We start from the raw sequence: 22,054 nt of genomic DNA, 5'->3' as shown, positions 1-22,054 counted from the left end.
GATAGGCGAGATCATAGTTAATACTGGAAAACCAAATTGTCTCACCATAAAAGTAAAATAAAAACAAGGATGTTTTCTGATCACTTAAAAAAAGAAAAACATCATAATCAATAGGTGAACATAGCAGGGTCAGATCAACTGCATTTCCAGATACCATACAATGATAGGAAAATAAGCAACAAGTCCATATAAAAGACAATAGCAATATAAATTATTTATAACAGGTTGACAAAATATGTACAAAATGACCTTAATGAAAAGTAAAATTCATAGAAAGAAGGAAATTAGTTTTTGTATATGAAGATCTAATATTATTAAGATGTCACTCTTTCCAATTGATTTCTAGATTCACTAGAAAAACAATCAAAATCCTAGAAAACGTTTTTCTGAATTTGAAATATATATATTGAAAGGATGGATTCTAAGAACATAATTTCCACAAAATGTGGTTTTTAAGTTATGAGAATTCATACTACTTATTATAAAATAAATTATAAAGTTACACAATTCAAGTCAATTGGGGATTAACATAAAGATAAACAAAACACAATACAAATCCCACATTTAAAAACAAAAGTTGTCAAGGCTAGTTAATAAGGAAATAAATAGTTTCACAGGTGTAGAAAAATGGAAAAAACTTAGGGAAAGATGAACATCAACTGCTGAATCACATGTAGTGCAAAACTTAATTGAATGTGATCCCAGACAAAGATGGAAAGCTAAATAACCAAAGTTTCTAGAAGAAGAAAGGAACTTCATAAAAATGGAATAGACAAAAAATGCTTTGCCTATTTTGGGGTCCAGAAAGTCAATAAGCAAAAAATGAATTTTGGATTACCTTTCTTTAGCATCCCCATCAAAGCTTTATTTAAAACACATCCTTAAACAAATGAAATTATAAATCACAGGCTGGAAAATAATTACTCACAATATCTATAAGGCATGTATTTCTAGGAATATTTACATAACTGTATGAAGCAATACCAGCAACAACAAAAACAAATATTTTTTTTTAATATTTGTGACTTTTGTTTTCTGTTCTTTCTTTTTTTTTAATTGTTTTATTAGGGACTCATACAACTCATCACAATCCATACATACATCAATTGTGTAAAGCGCATTTGTACATTCATTGCCCTCATCATTCTCAAAACATTCCCTCTCCACTTAAGCCCCCGGCATTAGGTCCTCATTTTCCCCTGCCTCCCCGCTCCCCCCTCCCTCATGAGCCCTTGATAATTTATATATTATTATTTTGTCATATCTTTCCCTGTCCCACGTCTCCCTTCACCCACTCAAAAACAAATCTTTAAAACATAGGAAAAGTATGAATAGATACTTTACTAAAAGAAATATAATAATGGCCAGTAGAAAATTAAAATGTACTGTCATCTTTAGTCAGCAAAGTAATGCAAATTAAAATGATAATAAGATAATTACTCATCAAGCTATCCAAAATTAAAAAGACTAAGAACATAGAATGTAGGTGACAATGTGGTACAACCGGAATTATCATACATTGTTGATGGGAATGGGAAATCAGTCAACCACTTCGTTTACGGTTTTAAAGTTTCTTATAGAATTAGATATATTAGTGTGTATATATTTATAAATAACTGGTTTTGCTTTCTCTAGAGAACTTTGAGTAAGCTAGGATGTTATTCAGGGGTTTCAGAGCTGAGGGATCATGGTATATTTTAAGAGAATTATTAACAAAATTAAAAAGAAAGAATTCTTGTTACTATGTTGACAAAAATCAACATGTTACAAGGCAGAAAGGAAAATTTAGGAGTCTGTGTGGTCCCGTGACCCATTCTCACAATTGCTCCCATGCATAAACCCACTGATGCAGCCACTGCGTCAATCCAGCTCCTCGATGGTCTTCTTTTTCACTCTCCTTTCACTTTACTAAACATGATGTCCTTCTCCAGGGACTGGTCTCTCTGACAGTGTGTCCAAAGGATGTTAGCCAAAATCTCGCCATCCTTGCCTCTAAAGAACACTCTGGCCTTGCTTGTTGCCATAGAGATCGGTTTGTACTTTAGCAGCCCACAGGGCTTTCAATCTTCTCTCCAGCACAATTCAAATGCATCGGCTCCTCTATGGTTTTCCTTGTTCACTGTCCAACTTTCTCATGTATATGATGCTGTGGCTTGGGTCAGGTTCACCTCAATCCTCAAAGACATATCTTTGTTCTTCAATACTTTGAAGCGGTGTTGTACAGCACATATACCCAATGCAACGCATCTTTTGATCTCTTGACTGCTGCTTTCATGATATTGATTGTGGATCCAAATAAGACAAAATCCCGGACAGCTTCAAACTTTTTTCCATGTATCATGATGCTATCTATTGGTCTAGTTGTGAGAATTTTGGTCTTCTTCATATTGGGTTGTAATCAATACTGAATGCTACAATTATATTTTTGCTATAATTATTTTTAAAAAGTCATTTTATTGGGTGCTCTTACAAATATTATAACAATCTATACAGCAATTATATCAAGCAAACTTATACAAATGTTGCCATCATTTTCAAAACATTATCTTTCTACTTGAGCCCTGATTATCAGCTCCTCTTTTTTCCCTCCCCTCACTCCCACCATTAGGAACCTTTGATAAATATATATATTCATATCTTACACCATCCACTGTATCATAGTTAATGCCTTTGCTTGGTCAATGAAACACAAGTAAACATCTTTCTAGTATTCTCTGCTTTGAGCCAAGGTTCGTTTGATATAAGCAATGATATCCTTTGTTCTATATCCTCTTCTTGAATCCAGACGAATCCTCGGACAGTTCCCTGCCAAGGTACTGTGGTAACCATTGTTGGATGATCTTAAGCAAAATTTGACTTGTTTGTGATATCAATGACATCATTTTTACCCGGCTGATAAACACATGTGGAATTAATTGAAGGGCCAAGAGACAAATGGCTCGGTGAGCCTCACCTTTCTTGTTCTCTGTTCTCTTGCTCTCAGATGGTCGGATCAGTGTGCGACTGCCTTAGCCAGTTCCCTACTTCAGCTTGCAAGGCTCACTTCCTGTGAGACATCCCTGAGGAGGAGCCACATGGACCTACCCTGATGCAGCCCTGGGTGCTAGAGAAGTTGCATGGAGACCCCTGCCATTGCTGAGATGCTTACACGCTCAGTGATTTGGCTTTCCTCCAGCATTCAGCGTTATTGTGTGTGTTTTGTGAGTTTAAGGAGGGCTTTGTAGATTGGTATCAGACATGTGGGATAATGTTGGATTTATGAGCTTGGACTGGACTGAGTTGGGATGCTTTCTTAATGTATACTTACCTTTTTTAATAAAACTGTCTTATATATATATGAGTTTCTGTGGATTTGCTTCTCTAGTCTACCCAGGCTAACACAGTCACCTTTCTTTGGAATGGGCACAAATATAAATCTCTTACAATCAATTGGTCAAGTAAATATTTTCCAAATTTTCTTTCATAGATTTGTGAGTGCTTCTAGTGTTTTGTCAGCTTGTTTAAACATTTCAATGGGTATTCTATCAATTCCTGGAGTCTTGGTTTTGGTTAATGCATTCAGTGTAGCTTGGACTTCTTCCTTCAGCACTATTGGTTCTGGTTTGTGTTAGTCTGGGTTGACTAGAGAAATTGTACAATGAGAAAATGTCCCAGCCCAGTCCAGATCAAGTCCATAAGTCGATATTAGCCCATATGTCTGGTACCAATCTATAAATTCTTCTTCAGACTCATACAACACATGCAATGACGCTGATTTCAGGAAGATCACAGGCCAGTGGGTGGAAAGTCTTGTGGATCCAGTAATGGTGGAAACATTTCAGTGCTGCCATGGGTCTCCACATGGCTTCTCCAGCTCCAGAGCCATGGCTTTATCAGTGTAGCTACAAGTGGCTTATCAACAGAAATGTCTTGCAGGGAGAGTGAGTGTAACTGACCTACAGTGAGCTATTTATTTTCATTGCACCTCCAAATGAGGTCAACAAACTGCTGTCTAACTGACAGGCTAGACTTTACCCCTTCACGAGTTGACAGGAGATTATGTAATTGCCACATTCCTCTTATGCTACTTCCTGAAATGGTGGAATGTTTTTAGGTACAGTGACTGCATTCTTCTCATCTTTTCTTGATCCTTCTCACATCATTCAATAGAGAAAAACTGATAGCAATATATATGTTCAATATACGTATGTCATTCAATATTGAATGATACATACATCTCACTGGTTTTACTGTGACATGTGTATCACACACAGTTGTAGAAGTGATTAAGTCCAGTCTGGTTCATGTCTGTGGTTGAGATGTTATGATGAAGCCTTTTCCTGATGTGTTAAGCTGTTGGGGTTGATTAACTAGGGAACAGGAAGATGAACCAGGAATTAGGAAGAAAAACCAGGCAGCAAGTCAGGCTCATGGATGCAAAGCCAAATGAATCCTAGGTTGTCAGGCAATATGGCAGGTTTCTGATAAGTTTGGCAGAAAATAAGGCAGGCCTGTGAGCCAAATGCAGGATCCAGACAAGCATTAAGAAGGAAATTTTCCTCCAGCATCTGCTTGAATATGAGTCTGGCCATGATCCCACAGAAACTTCCTTTCAATTACAGCATGGTGCTGACCTGATAAAGGAGACAATACTTCTCTCTAAGCTTCCTACGACTGCTTTGCTGCCCATAGCAGATTCAACTTTAGAGGTATTTATATGACATCTTAGAGGAAGTTTCAACAGCCAAACTTCTAGAATACTGGACCAACTAAGTTGGCACAAAATGGACTAGCCCAGTGTCTGTTGTATCAATTCAGATCTGAGATCATGGTGGCTTGAACCAAAGTGCTAGCAGCAGTGCAGGTGGTATATTTTGAACATAAGTCTAAAAGGATTTGTTAAAGGATAACCTGTGGCGCATATACGAAATTGGGGGTTAGGCTATTCCCAATAATTTTGCCCTCAGGAACCGGAAAGCTGACTTGCCGCATATAGAAACAGCAAATGCTGGTCTTATAATGAAAATTTGAGGACAAGTTAAGGCTAGTTTGGGTAGTTATTTTCTAAAGCTCTTAATCATCAATGAGAAGATGCACAAAACCTCAGTTAAATATGTGTGTTAAGGTGTGATTGTCTAGGGAAGAAAACCAATGACACTCATCTATGTACAAGAAAGAACTGTATATCAAGAATCGACATTACATCATGAAGGCACCCCATCCAGTCCAACCCAAGTCCGTTGGTTCAACGCTATGCCAGCCTTCTTCAGCCACTCATAGTGTCGGCTTCTTCAGCCGCACGTACATGCTGAAAGGTGGAGCAGGAAGCAGGGAGCTCACAGGCCAGGGGATACAGAGTCGCATGGATCCAAGTTTGGTAGAAACGTGGCCGGGCACCACCACTGTTGGCAAGCAGAGAGTCCAGGAAGCAGGAGGGCAAAGGAGAAAAGAGAAGCAATTCCTAGTGTCTTTTACCCTCCCACCCCAAGATGTGTCATCATGCTACCGCTTGATTTACTGGTCGTGCCCTGCCCCTACCTCCACACAGGTACCATCAAGGGGACATAAAATCGAACTGCCAACATAGGCAAGTTTAGAGATCAAAAGAATCATGACTTATCAAAGTTACATTTTCAGCTATTGGTCTATGCTTCTAAAGTTGCCCATGGTGGGCTGGGATGCTATTCAGTGTTTCATCAAGGGCTAATATTTCAGACAAAGACTGTTTCTGAATATTTAAGAATATGATTTTATCATAACATTGGAGAGGTACAGTATTACATTTTTACTAGTAAGATACATAGCCTTACCCTTTCTAATGACTATGCGCTCTCACGTTATACACTAACCACATTGAACGGCAAGAGCTATAATATGCTACCTGTCTTGTTCCTCTGGAACTTTGTACGCATTTTTCCTTAGAAAAGAATTCTGGTCATTCCCCGCATCTCTGTTTCCTTCCCCTGATTATTTTCAATTCTCCTGCTCCTTAGTTTTTACATTAAACATTTATATCTCCAAAAACATATTTCTCCAGACTTAATTAACCAAATAAGTAAACAATACCTTACTTTCTTTCCTTTAATACTCCTGTCTTCTTTTGTTCAAAAACACTTGTTTATTCATAATATATGAAGATATATATTGATATATCATGTATAGATAAATTATACAGATATAGACAAATACATAGATAGACACATTAATGGCAAGTCCCCAAGGATGGCTACTAGGATGCTATCTCAAAAAGGCACAGGCTTATTGCAAACAAAATATGTTCAAAATATAGCTCTGTGATTGGTGGATGGTTGCAGAAATGTTCTTTCAGTAACACACTTGTCTTAATGTTATGAGAAGGCTTTCAAAAATGATCCAGTCTAAACACTGTCTTCTGAGAGGATCTACAGGACCAATTATATTCAGTGCATCAAAGTCAGCACAGAGGCCATGGCAATTGTATTATGGGATTCCAAATGCATTTTCCTGCAGAACACAGGATGCTCTGGAAGGAGAATTGCAAAGATGATTTAAGAGCATTTAACATTGCATTAATGAGAAGAAGTACAGGAAACCTACCCCAAGGGGTTTTTCCTTGATTAACTCGCTCATTCTTGAGAGTGGCACAGGCCGTCCTATGAGAATGTCATTGGAAGCCTTACCCAGTCCGACAGCCTGATCTTGCTTATTCTGGCGGCATTTTCTTCCTCAACTTAAAGAACAGTAGGTTCCTAATTTTTGGAGTCCTTTAAGGATACCTAATTTATATTTCTGTGTTGTGTAAATTAAACAGCACATAATTATTTGGGAAAGTGTTAGAGTTGGAAATTCCATGTTCACAAATTTATAGACTTCAATAGAAGGTACATCCCAAAGTTATGGTTTCACATTTTGATATCGTCAAAATTTTTTCTATGATACTGTAAAAATATTTTTTATTTACTCTTGATTATTCAATGTCTGCTTTTTTACTAGTTACTAGGTAGATCCTTGTTGGTGTAGTGGTTACATGTTGTGCTACTTAACCAGAAAGTCAAAACTGGAATTATTCCTTCTATCCAAAGTTACAGATTCAGAATATCACAAGAGCAGGTCTCCTTTGTTCGACAGGGTTTCTATGAGTTATCATTGGCTTGATGGCAGTGGGTTTTTGTTTGCTTGGTTGGTTGTGGTCTCTACTAGGCACACCACATTATGCAGAATTTGCTCATTCACCATAATAGGCCTGGGGTCCAAGAATTCCTTACTTCATAAGAGGCACACAGTATACCTTTGTCAAGTGAAATAAAGGAAGAAGCAACTCATTTATGATTTCTTTTCTATTTCGACAGTACTAGAGAATTAAATGAAGGATTTGGTATTAAAAGAGTACGGTGCTCCTCTAACAGATATCTGAAGTTTGGGAGCAATTTTAGAATTGCGTAATGAAGCAAGACTAAGGAGTTTTAAGGTGTCTAATACTAGGAAATCCTGGTGATATGGGTTATATCAAATAGATAACAGCAACAAAAAAAACTCAGTAGATAGAAACTACATTTTATGAAGTCTTAAAATAATATGTTCATTAATTAAATGATGTAAAGTCTGATTGAATGCCGAATTACTTGACCTAACCATCCATTTAGACACAATAATCATGGTGACAGTTCTGTCTAGACACTGCCTAATTTTGTCAAGGTCATTGTGAGGAAGTCATCTGTATGTATTAAAACGAATAATTATTAACCCCTATCCTGTGGTTTACGGAGCCCAATCACACTGTCCAGGTCAGTGTTGGACTGCTAACTACGAAGTTGGTTCAAATCCACTCAAAGAAAGAAGGACAGGATAATCTGCTCCCATAGTGATTTGAAACCTCAGGAGCTCTATAGAGAGCTATTATGTGTTGGATCTGCCTTAGTGACATTAGGCTTTCTTGTGATTAAAATCCAATTTAGAAATGGATTATGTTTGTTATTTTAGTAAAGGAGGATTAATGTGTCTTAATTCAATCTCTTTTAAGAGAGGGAGAGAAATATTAAAGGAAGCAAATTATAGAAGCAGAGATGTAGGAGAGATCCCAAGGACACTTGAAAATAAACCAGGAGCTTAAAGAGAAAAGGTTTGCTTTTTTTTTTCAATCTCTAGAGTGAAATTTTGGCCCTCATATGCTTCACCACATACATGGTTATATTTCCAGCATAGATAAACACATGTAGAAATAATGTCGGTCAAACCTGTATGTACTAGAATGTATAGTCAAAGGCTCACACCCATTCTGCCTGCAGGTCTATCCACTGGTAGATCGTTGTTAGTTTATGATTGGGTATATGACTATATTACCTTTGTTGTCTATAATTCTTACACTCCTCTCTGTGTCTTTGCTGCTTCCATCATTTTTTTTTCCTTTTGCAGAAATCTCCCTTCCTCTGTGTCTATCATGCATGGTTATTAGGTGCCATGGAATCAGTCCCAACTCACAGCACCTCATTCAGCAAAATGAAGCACTCCCTGTGCCTGCACCGTCTTCACAATTCTTATGCTTGACCTCACTGCTTTCGCCGTTGGGTCTAGCAACTTCCTTGAGCATATTCATCTTTTTTGCTACTCTTGCACTTTAGCAAGCCTCATATTCTTTTCCAGGGACTGGTCCCTCTTGATAATACATTGAAAGTATGTGAGACAAAGTCTTGCCATGCTAGCTTCCAAAGAGCGTTCTGGCAGTATTTCCTCCAAGATAGATTGGCTTGTTCTTTTGGCAGTACATGATTCAACAACACCAATTCTTTGCCAGCATTCCTTTTTCAATGTCTAAATTTCAGATGCATATCAGGCAATTGAAAATACCATGGCCTGGGTCAAAAGTACCTTCGCCCTCAAAGAAATCCTCTTCCACTTCCTCTTCCTCTTCATGTGCCATTTGATTCTTTGACTCCTGCTTCCATGATCATTGTTTATGGATCCAAGCAAAATGAAATCCTTGACAATTTTAATCTTTCCTCCATTTATCATGATTTTATCTGTTAGTTTAGATAAGAATTGTGAGAGCTTAGATCTTCTTTACACTGAGTTGTAATGCATTCTGAAGGCTGAAAACTCTGATCTTCATCAGCAAATCCTTCAAGTGCAGGGACTTCAAGTTCTCACTTCCATCAAGCAAAGTTGGATGTATCATATGTGTATCACAGATTGTTAATAGCCTGAATATGGAAGCCTGTAGAATAATCTATGAATTTGAATTGTGGTGCTGGAGAAGACTATTGAAAGTATCATGGGCCGCTGAAAGGACAAACTGCTCTGTGTTGGAAGAAGTAAAGGCAGAGTGCTCCTTAGAAGCAGGGTGGCAAGACTTCATCTTACTCTTTGGGCATGTCTTCAGGAGACCCTAACCCCCAGAGAAGGACATCATGCTTGGCAAAGTAGAGGGAAGAGGAAGAGAAGGCCCTCATGAGACGGGTTGACACAGTGGCTGCAGCAATGGGCTCAGGCTTTTGGAACAATTGTGAAGATGGTGCAGGGTTTCATTCTGTTGTACATGGGGTCACTCTGGGTGGAATCGACTCAATGGCACCTAACAACAACAACAACACCCCCTACTGGTAACATCCCTGGGTAATGTCAGTTAATTACTCGGTAAAATGAAGGATCATTGAACAAGAGGAAGACTGTTTATCAGCTAGATTGCCACAATGGCTGGCACAAGGAGCTAAAGCAGAAGAACAATTGTGAGCGCTGTGCAGAACGAGGCAGTGCTTCAGTCTGCTGAGAGGTACAGTGCCCTATGAACCAATGTTTCATTGTATGTCAGTAACACTTTTCCCCCAATCTAACAGTTTTCACCTCTACTTGGATTATGTAGACTATTATATTTAAACAATTGCAAGATTGAGGATAGCCCAAACATTTTTATAGTTTAGTTATTTTTATCTCATGGTTTCTTCTTTTATAACTTCTACGAATTTTTTTAATTGGTCACTTTCAGTATACACTGTTTGATGTTTATTATACGCTTATTAGTTATACTTGGGGAAAAAGGTTGCTCCTGCTTAACAAACCACCCATTTACATAAATCTACCTAAATGTGAGTTTTCATTTTTTCCAACAATATTACTGAATCACCTCTTCCAGAACCAGAATTCAGAAAGCACCTCCACACATAATGTCCCAGCAACCATAACGCTTAACTCCTTTGTTTTACTTCTCTCGTAGACCATAATCCCAAGCTGCCAATTGTTCCATGTCAACTCCATTGTGTTTTTTTTTATTCTATCAAGTTTTAACATGTTTAAATTCAAATTGCAAGTTCTAGATCAGTTATCCCATTATAGCCAGAAGTGGAAATTTCTGGATAATTTAATACATACATTTCCAAATACAGGAGCCCTGGAGTCTTGTGGTTATGTGTTGGGCTGCAATTGACAAGGTCAGTGGTTGGAAACCACCAGCCACTCAGTAGGAGAAAGACAGTATTTTCTATGTCTGTAAACAGTAACAGTCTCAGAAACACACAGAGGCAGTTCTGCTCTTTACTGCAGAGTCTCTATGAGTCGGTTCGATTCGATGGCAGTGAGGTTTCTTTATTTGTTTGTTTATTTCCAGATACAAATTTCCCCTTGCTTTTTAAAAATATTATTGCATTTTATTTATAGAACACTTCAGTGGATAAATATTTCTGAAAACACAGTGAAAAAATATTTTTAACTCTAGTATGCTCCTGAATTAAAACACCCATAAAAATTTGGATAGATATAATTGGATTAAATGGTTAAGTGAAAATTAATATGTGTATTCAAGGTCAGAAATGTTGGTGATTTTGCACATACACATTCAAGATTCATATTCCTCATACAATTGTTAATAATGTATTCTATGCTTATTTATTTGTTTGACTAGTACTTATAGAAGGGGCATAAAAAATATACACAGCCAGAAATACAATAGACCATTGATTGTGTCATCTATGTATTTATACACAGGCATCCCTTCATCCCCAAGCAGAACATGTGACAAAGCAGATATACTAAAATATAAATCTATTGTGTCAAGTATTCTATAGCTTGTTGCTCCAGTGCATGCTAAGGTTGTATATTTTTATATAAAATTTATTGATGTTGGATGATGTTTAGCAAGTCTGTCGGTTATATTTTTATTTAAATATCTCCTCATGAAAGCACAGAATTAACTACATAAACGTTGTTTTGCTCTTATTGGCTTTTATTAAATAAGCCCCATGAATATTGAGGACGCATTACACAATGGGACCATTTTCATTGGCTAATCTGTCAGTCATAGATGAGGAGGTCTTCCTTTCTACTCTTAGTGTAAAAGCCCCCTGGGAACCTGTTCAGCATCATCAAAATGCACAGGCCTCCACTGACCAACAGGGATTCGTTGGCAGAAAACCCTCAAATAAAAATGCTTACCCTTCATACACAAACACCACTTATTTCTCAGTTTGTCATACTGTGGTGATTTCATGTTCCCGTGATGCTGAGAAATAGGCCACCTAGTATGTCAAATTCCAGTAGGGTTACCTATGATGGAAAGATGTCTTCACGTTGGGGTTCCAGACTAAGAGAGACTAGACATAGGTGGAGGTTGTCCATATATAAAATTTTAGCCACCAAAAGCCTTATGAATAGCAGCTAAACATTGTTTTATATAATGCTGGAGCCTATCAGGATGGAAGTCACTCAAATTAGAACTGGAGAAGATCTGCCTTCTCAAAGCAGAGTCCTCTTTAATGATGTGGATGGAAGAGAGCCTTCATTTGCTGGTGATGCATGTCTAAAATTGAGAAGAAAGAGCTTCAAATATCCATCAATAATTGGGAACAGAGTCTGTATAAAGTATGAATCTAAGAAAATTGGAAGTCATCAAAAATGGAACACATAAAAATTGATATCCAACCATTAATGAGCTGAAATGAACTGGTATTAGCCATTTGGAGTTGGACATTAATATGGTTCACTATTCCAGAAACAAACATTTGAAAAGCAATGACACCCTATTCATCATCAAAAGAACGCTACGAGAAAGTTCTGGAAGTACAATTCTCTCTTTGACAGGATAATACCTATACTCGAACAAGAAAAGACAGCTAATATGATTATTACTCAAATTTAAACATTAAATACTAAAGCCAATGACGAAGAAATTGAATATGTTATTAAAGAGAACGATCCATGGAAAAGTACCTCATGTTTGGCTAGAGAGTTAGTGTGAAGACTCTCAGGGAGATGAATTGACACATTGGCTCCAGCAATGGCTGCAGCATGACAATTGTCCGTTCGGTCCAGGACTGCAGGGTGTTTCAACAGTACACAGGGGTTCCAGGAGACCGAACCAATTCCGTGGCACCTAAGAAGCACAACATCTTCTTCTTCACACGGATACAAATAATGATGAACATTGCGAAGAACTATGGAGCATTTCATACTGCTCTATGTAAAATTTTCATGAATCAGAATTGACAACACCTAGTAAAATTACAATCATTACCTTACATTGGATATTTTATTGCTACTAATTCATCAAGCTTTTTTTAATCATCACATACACAATTGGTCCATATTTAGTTTGCTGTGGAATCTATTTTTAGCCTGCTATTTGATGTTTTTGTGCATTGCTGTTGTTGTTTTAGGTACTTAGGGGTTGATTCTTAACTATAGTGACTATGTATGTTGGCTACCATGGTGGCAGCCATTGTGTCAATCCATCTCATAGAGGGTGTTCCTTTTGTCTCTGACTTTTATCAAGCATAGTGTCCTTTCCTACAAACTAGCCTTTCCTGTCAATACAGTTAATTTGTTTTTTTCCTTCTGGCAGTCCATGGTACCTTAAATATTCTTCACCGACAACGTAATACAAGTGTATCAGTTCTTCCATCTTCGTAACTCATTATGTAGCTTTCACTCGCACATGAGGTGATAGAACACACTTGAGCTTGGTTCAGATGCACCTTAGTTCTGAAAGGGACATATTTGCTCTTTAACACGTTGAAGAAGTCTGTGCATCAGATGTGGCCAATGAAATACATTATTTGATTTATTGACTACTATTTCTATGAGCATCCATTGTGGATCCAAACAAAATTAAATCCTTCACAACTTCAACCTCCTCTCCATTTTTCATGACATGGCCTATTGGCCCACATATGAGAATTTATGTTTTCTTTACATTGAGTTTTAATGCATTCTGAAAGCAGTATTTTTATTTTCATCAGTGAGAACATCAAGTTCTCTTGCCTTTTAGCAAACAAGATGGTGTCATCTGCATATTGCAGGTTGATGATAAGCATTCTTATAATCCTGACGCTGCATTCTTCTTTATATAGTTCAGATTTTCAGATTTATGTAGCTTCATATTGCTAGGCATAAGACTAAAAAAATGTGGAAAGAGGATACAACAGTGATGTACACCTGTCCTAATTTAAAAAGAAGCAGTCTCCTCTTATTCTGTTTGAATGACTCACTCTTGGTCACGTACCGGTTCAGCAAGAATACATTGACGTGTTCTGGAAGTCCCTCTCTTTGTAATACCACCTGCAGTTTATTAGGGTCCACAGAGTTGAATTATTTCACATAATCAATAAAACATAAATAAATATCTTTCTCGTATTCTCTCTTTTTTGCCAAGATGCATCTGATAGCAGCAGTGATAGCCTTCATGCCAAGTCCTCTGTGGAATCTGATTTGATTTTCTGGCAGCTCCCAGGTGATGTACTGCTGTAGCCAAATTTGAATTATACTCAGTAAAATTTTACTCAATCCAATTAATTATATTATTTTATAACTTCTGCCCTATGTTGTGTCACCTTTCTTTGGAATTGACACAGACACAAATCTCTTCCAAATAGCTATCTTCCACAATGTTTGGCATAGATAAGTGAATGCTTTCAGGGCTGCTTCAGTTTGTTGAAACCTTCCATCAATTCCTGGAGCTTTCTTTTTGGCAAGTGACCAGCACAGTTTGAAATTTTTCCTTTAGTTTTATGTATTTTTTACTATATTCTATGCTACCTCTTGACATAGTTAAATATTGAACAATTATTTTTGGTACACCAGCTCTTGTGTATTTCTTTTGTCTTTTGTGTGTGTGTGATACCTTCCCAACGTAGAATCTTCCTTATTGAAATTTGAGGCTTGAATTTTTCCCTTTAAATATTTCAGCTTGAAATATAGTGAATATGTTCTCCCCTTTTAGTTTTCCATCACCAGGTTTCTGCATATTTCATTATAATGTTTTTAAAGCCCTCTTTTGAATTTTTCTGTTCAGCTATCTTTCATAATATCTTCCATTTTCTTTTACTACTCTACATTCAGAAGCACATCTCAGAGGCTCTTCTGAAATCCACTTTGATCTTTTCTTTTTTTTATTTTCTTTCCTTTTAATGATCTTTTGATTTCTTTGTGTATAAAGTTTTCTGTATAAAGATGTCACCTACAACTCCTCTGGTCATTAGACTCCAATGTGCCAAACTGTATTGAAAAGATCTCTAAATTTAGATGGGATATATACAAAGTATGTTGGTTTTTGTGGACCTATTTCATTTTTTTCAACTTTAACCTGAACTTGTACATGAATAATTGATGGCCTGTTTCACAGTTGGTACTTAATCTAATTTTGGTTGATGGCATTGAGTTTCTCCTCATCTCCTTCCACAGATATAATCAGTCTGATTCCTCTGCATCCCAGCTGGCAATGTCCATGTGTATAACCAACGTTTGCTTCTGAAAAACAAAGCTATTTGCAATGACATCCTCAGCCATGCAAATCCCTATCTTGTAATATCCCCCTGCATTTCTTCCACCAGAATGATGTTGTCCAGCCATTAGTCCTTCCACTGTGTTTCTAGCTTTCTCGTTCGAGTCACCAGTAATTATCAAGTTTGTGTGTTGGATCATTTTCAGATTAAAGTTGAATTCATCAACTTCTTCATTACTGACTTTAATGGTTGGTTTGCAAATTGAATACTATTTGGATTCACTTTCTTTCCTGTGGGTCTTGACAGAAAAACAATAAAAACAGGAAGAAAGGTGATTATCTTGTTGTATTATGTTCTTGCCAAGATTATATCTAGAAAACAGGCTCCTTCTTTGGTGTCCCCTTTCAGGAGGGATCCTTTTAAATGGCAGATAATTCATATGAGTCAGCTTTTAAAATGTGAGGTATCTACCAGTCATTTTATATCCTCGCTCATAAGAATTGATTAGGCATGGTAACACATTTCTGAACCTTGGACGGAAATTTGGTTAAATATTTACTAAATCTTAAGTTAGAACAGAGACTGAATGCTTCATGGAGAAAAGATAAAGAACCAGTCCCTCAGTGACAATTCTCCAGCAGCATTGCTTTTCCCAAGCAACTGAACATTGGCTTCAGACTTGCTTCTGTCATGAGCCAAACAAAAACTACATGAAAGATCAGACAAGCTCCTTTTGAAAACTATCTAGATATAATTTATTTTTGTTCCAGGATGTTTCTAATAAGAATGCTTACTTTGCCTCCTTACTCAACACTGACGTTTATCAAAGCATTACATTGGAAGACATAGAGCACTAGGCTGGGAGTGAGAGTCAGGTAAAGGCAATTTTTCTTATCTCATTGCATATTTGGCATATATTGCTTGTTTTGTAAATTGAGGCAATGTGTGGGTGTTGAACTTTTACTTGGCTAATAATTCGTGATAAATAATAGTTAAATATTTGAATATTTCAATTTACAGATGATTTATTTCATCCAGTTGAGTAACACATTGTAAGTTCCTTCAAATATTTGGAGAAGTGTCCTTGAAGAGTGGACACTTGAGTGCTAAGAGTTACCTTGAGTGCTAAAATTTAGATCCATGTGTCGGAAAATCAGTAGATAATTTGGATGGCACACCACACTCCAAGTTTAAGGCTTGTGGTTATTGAAAAAAAAGAAGATTTTTTCAGGTCTTCTAAGCAAAGGAAATGGTCTACATTCATATCCACTCTACTTAATAAATCTTCATCTGTAATATTTTGATTATTTAGAATATTTTCTTAATTATTATGACAGATGTTGTGTAGCTAATTCACTTAATACAATAGTGGCTAAGCTTTGTGAAGGGCTAGTCAAAGGACCAGAAGTAGTGTTCAGCACATCAATGTTTCACTGAACTATAAGAAGGTATCAGAATATAAGAAGGCATAACTCTTGGGTGATATTTCTACCGATGCTCCATCATTTGCCCAGCTCTGTGTCCTTCCATCTCTTGCTTCCTTTCTCTTATAAAGCCATTCATCTGACACCTCAAATCTCCATGTTTCCTAGACTTCTATCTTTCTGCATTTTTCTATGCTCTTTTCTTTCCTTATCTAGCGTTGAGCCAATGTTGTCATGTGAGCCATTCTCTCGCCAGCAACATTATTCTTTGACCCCAGTCAATTAAATAAAATAGAAACTATCTCAACTAACCTTAAATGTGAGTTAATTAATTGTTATGGTTAAAAAAAAAACACACACACAAAGAGACCAACTGCTGGTTTTTCCCCTGTCATTCTTTGAATTTGATGCTGATATTCCATCTCCATTTCCATCAAAAACGCTTCTAAAATTTTATTATTCTCTGAGATCTCATATGAAGTAATTGCTATTTTCAGTGCAAGAAAATATCTCACTGAAACTTCACTTTCTAAATTTTGGGCTATATTTCATGTTCTTCCTTAACCATCTGCATCTCCTTTTAAGTGTAATATGTGACTTTGGCAGTGTCAGGTTACAAGATTAATATAAAAGAAGCAAGTTAACATTGACCCTCCAGCAAAATCACTTAAAATAAAAATATAATAACATTTCTAAGCGCTGAAAATGTCTGAGGGCTTTCCGTTCACATTGTGGTTTACCATCTGAGGCACATCCTAATGTTACAACTTGCAACAAATCTCAAGAAACTAAGTGAAATGAGTACATAGAATGACCTGTATCCCTGAATGCTGACGAATTGGACAGAGCAGCTGTGAAGGGAAAGTTGTAACGAAAAGCAGTTGCAATGTGGAGATTCATCAGTGCCTTGCATGCTGGCCTGGCAGAGAGCAGCCAGTTCAGGATAGCAGTTACATCCGGGTATGAGAAGCCCAGAAGAGCATCTTTACATAGCACAACAAACCCAGAAAGAGATGAGGTGAGCAGAATTTGTGTCGGTCCTGATCCATTCCTTGGTGCAACTTTCTCACAAAGCAATCTGTCCTTTTTTCTCACCAATGCAGTTTTTTAATTTTCTTAAAGGTATCATGAGCCTCCTTGGTAGTCCTGCTTCTTCTGAGACAATCAAATATGGCAGAAAGAGTCTTCACACAATCTTCACGAACTTCCTTAAAATGTTTGCTCCATTTAAAATTGCTATTTAACACAGGGCTCCTCGTTTCTGTAAAGTGCTGCAAAGCCTCAATGACTTAGTAAGATATTCACTTACATTTTATTAAGAATTTGATATTTACCCTAACCTCAGCGTCATTTTTTTTTCACCGTGAGTATTTTTTGTAGGCACCCTAACAGGTGCACCACAGTGAGGATGGCTATAGCCATCCGCTAATTGCAGAGACATATCTAGACAGATATTGGGTGCAATAAACGTACATATATCAACTGAAATTCTAGTAGAAATACCTGTATACTTGATTTCATGTGCGTGTGTTTGTGTGTGTGTGTGTGTGTAACTGGAGACCAGATTGAAGGTTTCCAAGGGGGGATTGGTACAAGAGAAAAGTTAGTTTGGTCATAAAGTCCAAGAGAAAGCCATCTGTACGATAAAAGTGTGCAAGATGTTTCCATTGTCAATCCTGTGTAAGTCGTCGTTGTTGGATGCTCTTGAGTCCTTTCCAACTCACAGAGTCCCTAAGTGACAGAACATAACTTGTTTTACCCCAACAGCGTTATTAAGAGCGGAATAGAACTCTAACCTTTCTAGAAGCAGACTGTCAAATATTTCTCTCCAAGAATATCTGGGTGTGTTCGAACTTCCAACGTTTTGTCTTCAGACAAGCCTTCAACTGTTGTACCACCAAGTCTTTCTACTTAATATTCAAGGTACCCCTGTGACATGTCTTCCAACTGCATGTGATTCTGTGGTACTTCAAGATGAAAACTTAATTAAAAATATACTATTGGCAGAAATCATACTGCAGTGGATTACACAGTGAAATGGAAGGTGGAGAATATTGACCTGGATAAAATTCATTTAATATTTATTAAATGCATAGGCTTTTCTTTCTTTGTACAATACTTAAATAGCTTCATTACTTTAATTTGGTACTTGGTTAAATGTTGTTCTCTAGATTCTCCCCTGAATTAGCTTACACATTTTAAGGATTTTTACTGTCTCTATTCTAATGACTTCCAAATTGGTGCTTTCAGTTCTTTTCCATGGAACTTTGGATTCATTGAGTTAATTACATGTCAGACATAGGTGGATATTCTGTAGGCATCTTTACTCAAAGCAGAACTCCTCACTTCCCTCTTTAACAGTTTCTGATTCAATTGGTGTCACTTTGATCCACCTGTGCAACCTAATTAACCTGGAAATTATTCTTGACTTCTGTATAACTTTTAGACCTCTTGCCATGGAAACAAGTTTATTTTATTTTTGCTTATAACTCTCTAAAGACACTTCAAATCTTTCTAAGTTTGTTGAAGTCCTCAAATTTCTTTTTTGTAGATTATCCTTATGATCAACTAGTGGTTTTTTTCTGGCTTGAGATTTTCCTTCCTCAAATTAATCTTTTGCATATTTCCAGCATTTTATGCTTAAATTGAAAATATAGTCACGCAACCCCCGGTGTTCACAGAATAACACGTAAAGGTTGTGTATCACACTTGCCTTTCCTTCTAATGATCCTCGCCAAGTAAGGCATTCCTTTTCTGATTCACTCCTCCAACAGAGTTGACTCCCTATCCCTCTTCAAATGCCTGTTTTGTGTTCAATATTTGAAAATCATACGAATGATTCTATCATTTTCATGGGCCTATGTACCTGGATAGTTGGCTTTCACCATCATTCTCGCATCACCTCGCGTCTACCTTTAGCCTAGCTCCCTATGTGGGGGTGTCATCAATCAGTTCTGACTCATAGCAACATTACGTTCAAGAGAATGAAATACTTGTTCATGTGTTTGATCCCATTGTTGCAGCCACTGTCAATCCACCCGACCAGGGCCTTCCTCTCTGTCATTGTCCTTCCACTGTACCAAACATGATGTCCTTTTCCAGGGATTTGTAGCTCCTGATAATCCTCCTCACTTTCAGCAAGCAAGGTTGTGTCTTCTGCATCTCCCAGGTTGTCAATGGCCTTTGTCTGAAACTGAGGCTACACTTTTCTCTATATAATCCAGTTTCTCTCATTATTTGCTCAACATGACGATTGAATAAGCATTGTGAGAGAATACCACCCCGATGCACAATTTAAAATCATACAGATTTTAAATCTGTATGAACAACAGCCTCTTGATCTGTGTACAGGTTCTGAATGAACACAATGAAGTATTCTTAAATCCCAGTTCTTCTCAAGAATATTCATGTGGTTTTTTTTAAGATCCATCCAGTTAAATGCCTTTGAATAATGAATGAAACACAAGTAATTATCTTTCTTGTATTCTCTGCTTTTAGCTAAATTCATCTGATATCAGCAATATTATTCCTTGTTTCACATCCTCTTCTGAATCCATCCAGAACCTCTCTCAACTCCCTATCAATGTACTGCTGCACATATTGTGGAGGATCTTGTGCAAAATTTTACTTCCATGTAATACCGAGGATATTTGTCTACATGTTTCATGTTCTTTCGGTGAACTTTCTTTGGAATTGGTACAAATATAGCTCTTTACCAGACAGTTGGCCAAGTAGTTGTGTCCCATTGTCTTTGAATAGACAAGTGAGTGCTTCATCAGCTTGCTAAAACCTTTCAATTTGCATTCTATCAATTCCTGGAGCCTGGTATTTGACAAATGCTTCCAGTGCAGCTTGAACTTCGTCCTTCAGCATCACTGGTTCTGGCTCATACACTACCTTTAGAAAGGGTGGAATGCTGACTCGTGCTTCTTGATACAGCAACTGTCTATTTGCTCCATCTTCTTTGGATGCTTCTGTGTCATTCAATATTTTGCCCATATAATCTTTCAATATTACACCTGGAGTCTAATATTATACTGCCATGTAAAATGAAGTTACATCATGGTTAAAATGAAGTTATGACATGAATTTACATAAAACATATATACAAAAAATTATTTGTGTGCGTGTGTGTGCGCATGTGTGTGTGTGTGTGTGTGTGTGTGTATAACCAGTCTTAAACTAAATTCACTGCTATTGAATCAACCCATGGAAACCATACAGGGGCGGAGTGCAATGGCCTGTTAGGGTTTTTGAGAGTTTCAATCTTTATATTGATAGGGAGCCACATACATAAATATTTCATACCTCCCATTTGAATGTGGGAAGGAGGAGAATGAAAGGCCCTATAAATGATCAGTGTTTAGCACCTTAGCTTGCCTTAAAATGGCCTTTCTCAGCCACGTTCCTTTGAGTTTCTTTGATGAAAGTGAAATAATTGGAACCAAGAAAGCAGATGAAGAAATCAAATCCAAGGCTCAAGACATTTCTCTTAAAATGTACAAGTTCATCTTCTTAGGTTCTTTGCTGTCCAAACAAGTAGAAATTCTTACTCACCGTGTCCCATCTAATGCAGCCACAAGGTTAATCCTGGTCAGTCTTAGTAGACTTCACATATTCCCATTTTATTTTATTGTCTTAATGTCTAAGGAAACTGCTCTCTCCCAAGATCCTCAGTGGTTTACTACACCTAGGTAGAGCAAACAGTATGCTAGTCTACTAAACTAAGAGTTAGGAAATGGAACCCACCACACCTTACCACGAAAGAGAGGTCTGGCAATCAGGGTTCTTCAAAGATTACAATGAAGAAAAACCTATGGATGCATTCTGTTCTTTAATGGATGGATTGCTCTGAGTCAGAAATGACTCACAGCCGATGGGTTTGATTGCTTGGGTTTATGGAGATTAGAATGAGTTTGTGAGAAGCACATTCACTATAATTGAGTAAAAATGATAAGAAAAACTCAAAAATAATGTGTCAATTGAAGAGCCATCACTTCTGAACTTGTTCCCATGTGTATAGAGATTGGCAATTTTGTAAGAGGTGGAGTCTATTTGCATTTTTTTCATTAACTGATTCACTTATAATTCATTTTCATTCAACACAAAGGTATCACACCTCCATATGACAGACATCATTAGGTACTTGGTTCCTGTGTGTGCAGAGCTTTTAGTCTAGAGAACTGTCACTGTTGGGCTACAAGTGATTGTTTTGTCTCTGTTCCTCAGATATACATTCAAAATGGCTCATAGAGCATCTTAACCCTTATCTAAGAACTGAGTGGATTTGAGAGTTAGAGTTTACGTCAACAGGACTCTTCTGGGTGAGGGGAGGGGTGGAGCCCAAATTGTTTAACCTGTTGCATCCGGACAACACCTCCTTCAGGATGTGACCTTCTGGGTCAGAGAGAAACCAGAGTCAACTTCTGTCTGGTCTTTTGCTTACTGTTGGAACTTTTTCCTGTATCTGGTTCATAGATTTCCGATTGTGTCACCCTGAAGCTGTCCACAGACTGCCAGTGGTGGATTTATTTGGGAAACGGATTCCATTTGCCTCTGTATCCAGCCACCTGTATCACTCCCTGCTTTGTCACCAGGTTTCTTATTCATCTGCTTCCACAGCTACACAAGCCAAGAGAAGCCTTACTTGAACGGACCAGACTTACCTTCTTCCACAACTGTGCAGGTCATCTCTCCCTATAAAGGTCTTTCTGTAGACAGACATATACAAGTGTCGCAGGTTTTGCTTCTCTAGCGAACCCAATGTGACACAGTGGACCGATGACCTTTATTGTTTCTTTCTCGTTGGGCTTGATGTCTCGTGCTTACACTTTCCATGCGGAGACTTCTCAGCGTCTCAGGTAAATTTGATTGGTCATTTCTCAGGTGCTGTAATCAGTATCTGAGATAACTCATGAGACATAACACATTGCAGTAGCCGTATCTACCAATACAGTGTCTGTCTTG

The 22,054-nt window shown here is 37.4% G+C and overlaps 1 protein-coding gene across 1 annotated transcript in view; it reads right to left on the bottom strand.

Annotated features, from left to right (window-relative positions):
- LOC101659157 (phosphoacetylglucosamine mutase-like) overlaps nt 1-21,778 on the bottom strand; it is a 29,014-nt gene extending 7,236 nt beyond the window's left edge. Inside the window, 1 exon segment of the mRNA XM_045283843.1 lies at nt 21,754-21,778. Within this exon segment, the coding sequence (XP_045139778.1) occupies nt 21,754-21,778 (25 nt within the window).
- Nucleotides 21,779-22,054: the final 276 nt, after the last annotated feature.

Source organism: Echinops telfairi, unplaced genomic scaffold (genome assembly GCF_000313985.2).
Source record: "Echinops telfairi isolate 266 unplaced genomic scaffold, ASM31398v2 ScPeMD7_7467;HRSCAF=8505_1, whole genome shotgun sequence".
In the NCBI taxonomy this organism is placed as follows: Eukaryota; Metazoa; Chordata; class Mammalia; order Afrosoricida; family Tenrecidae; genus Echinops; species Echinops telfairi.
The sequence above is the reverse complement of the archived record's forward strand: the minus strand, read 5'-3'. Positions and strand labels throughout refer to the sequence as shown.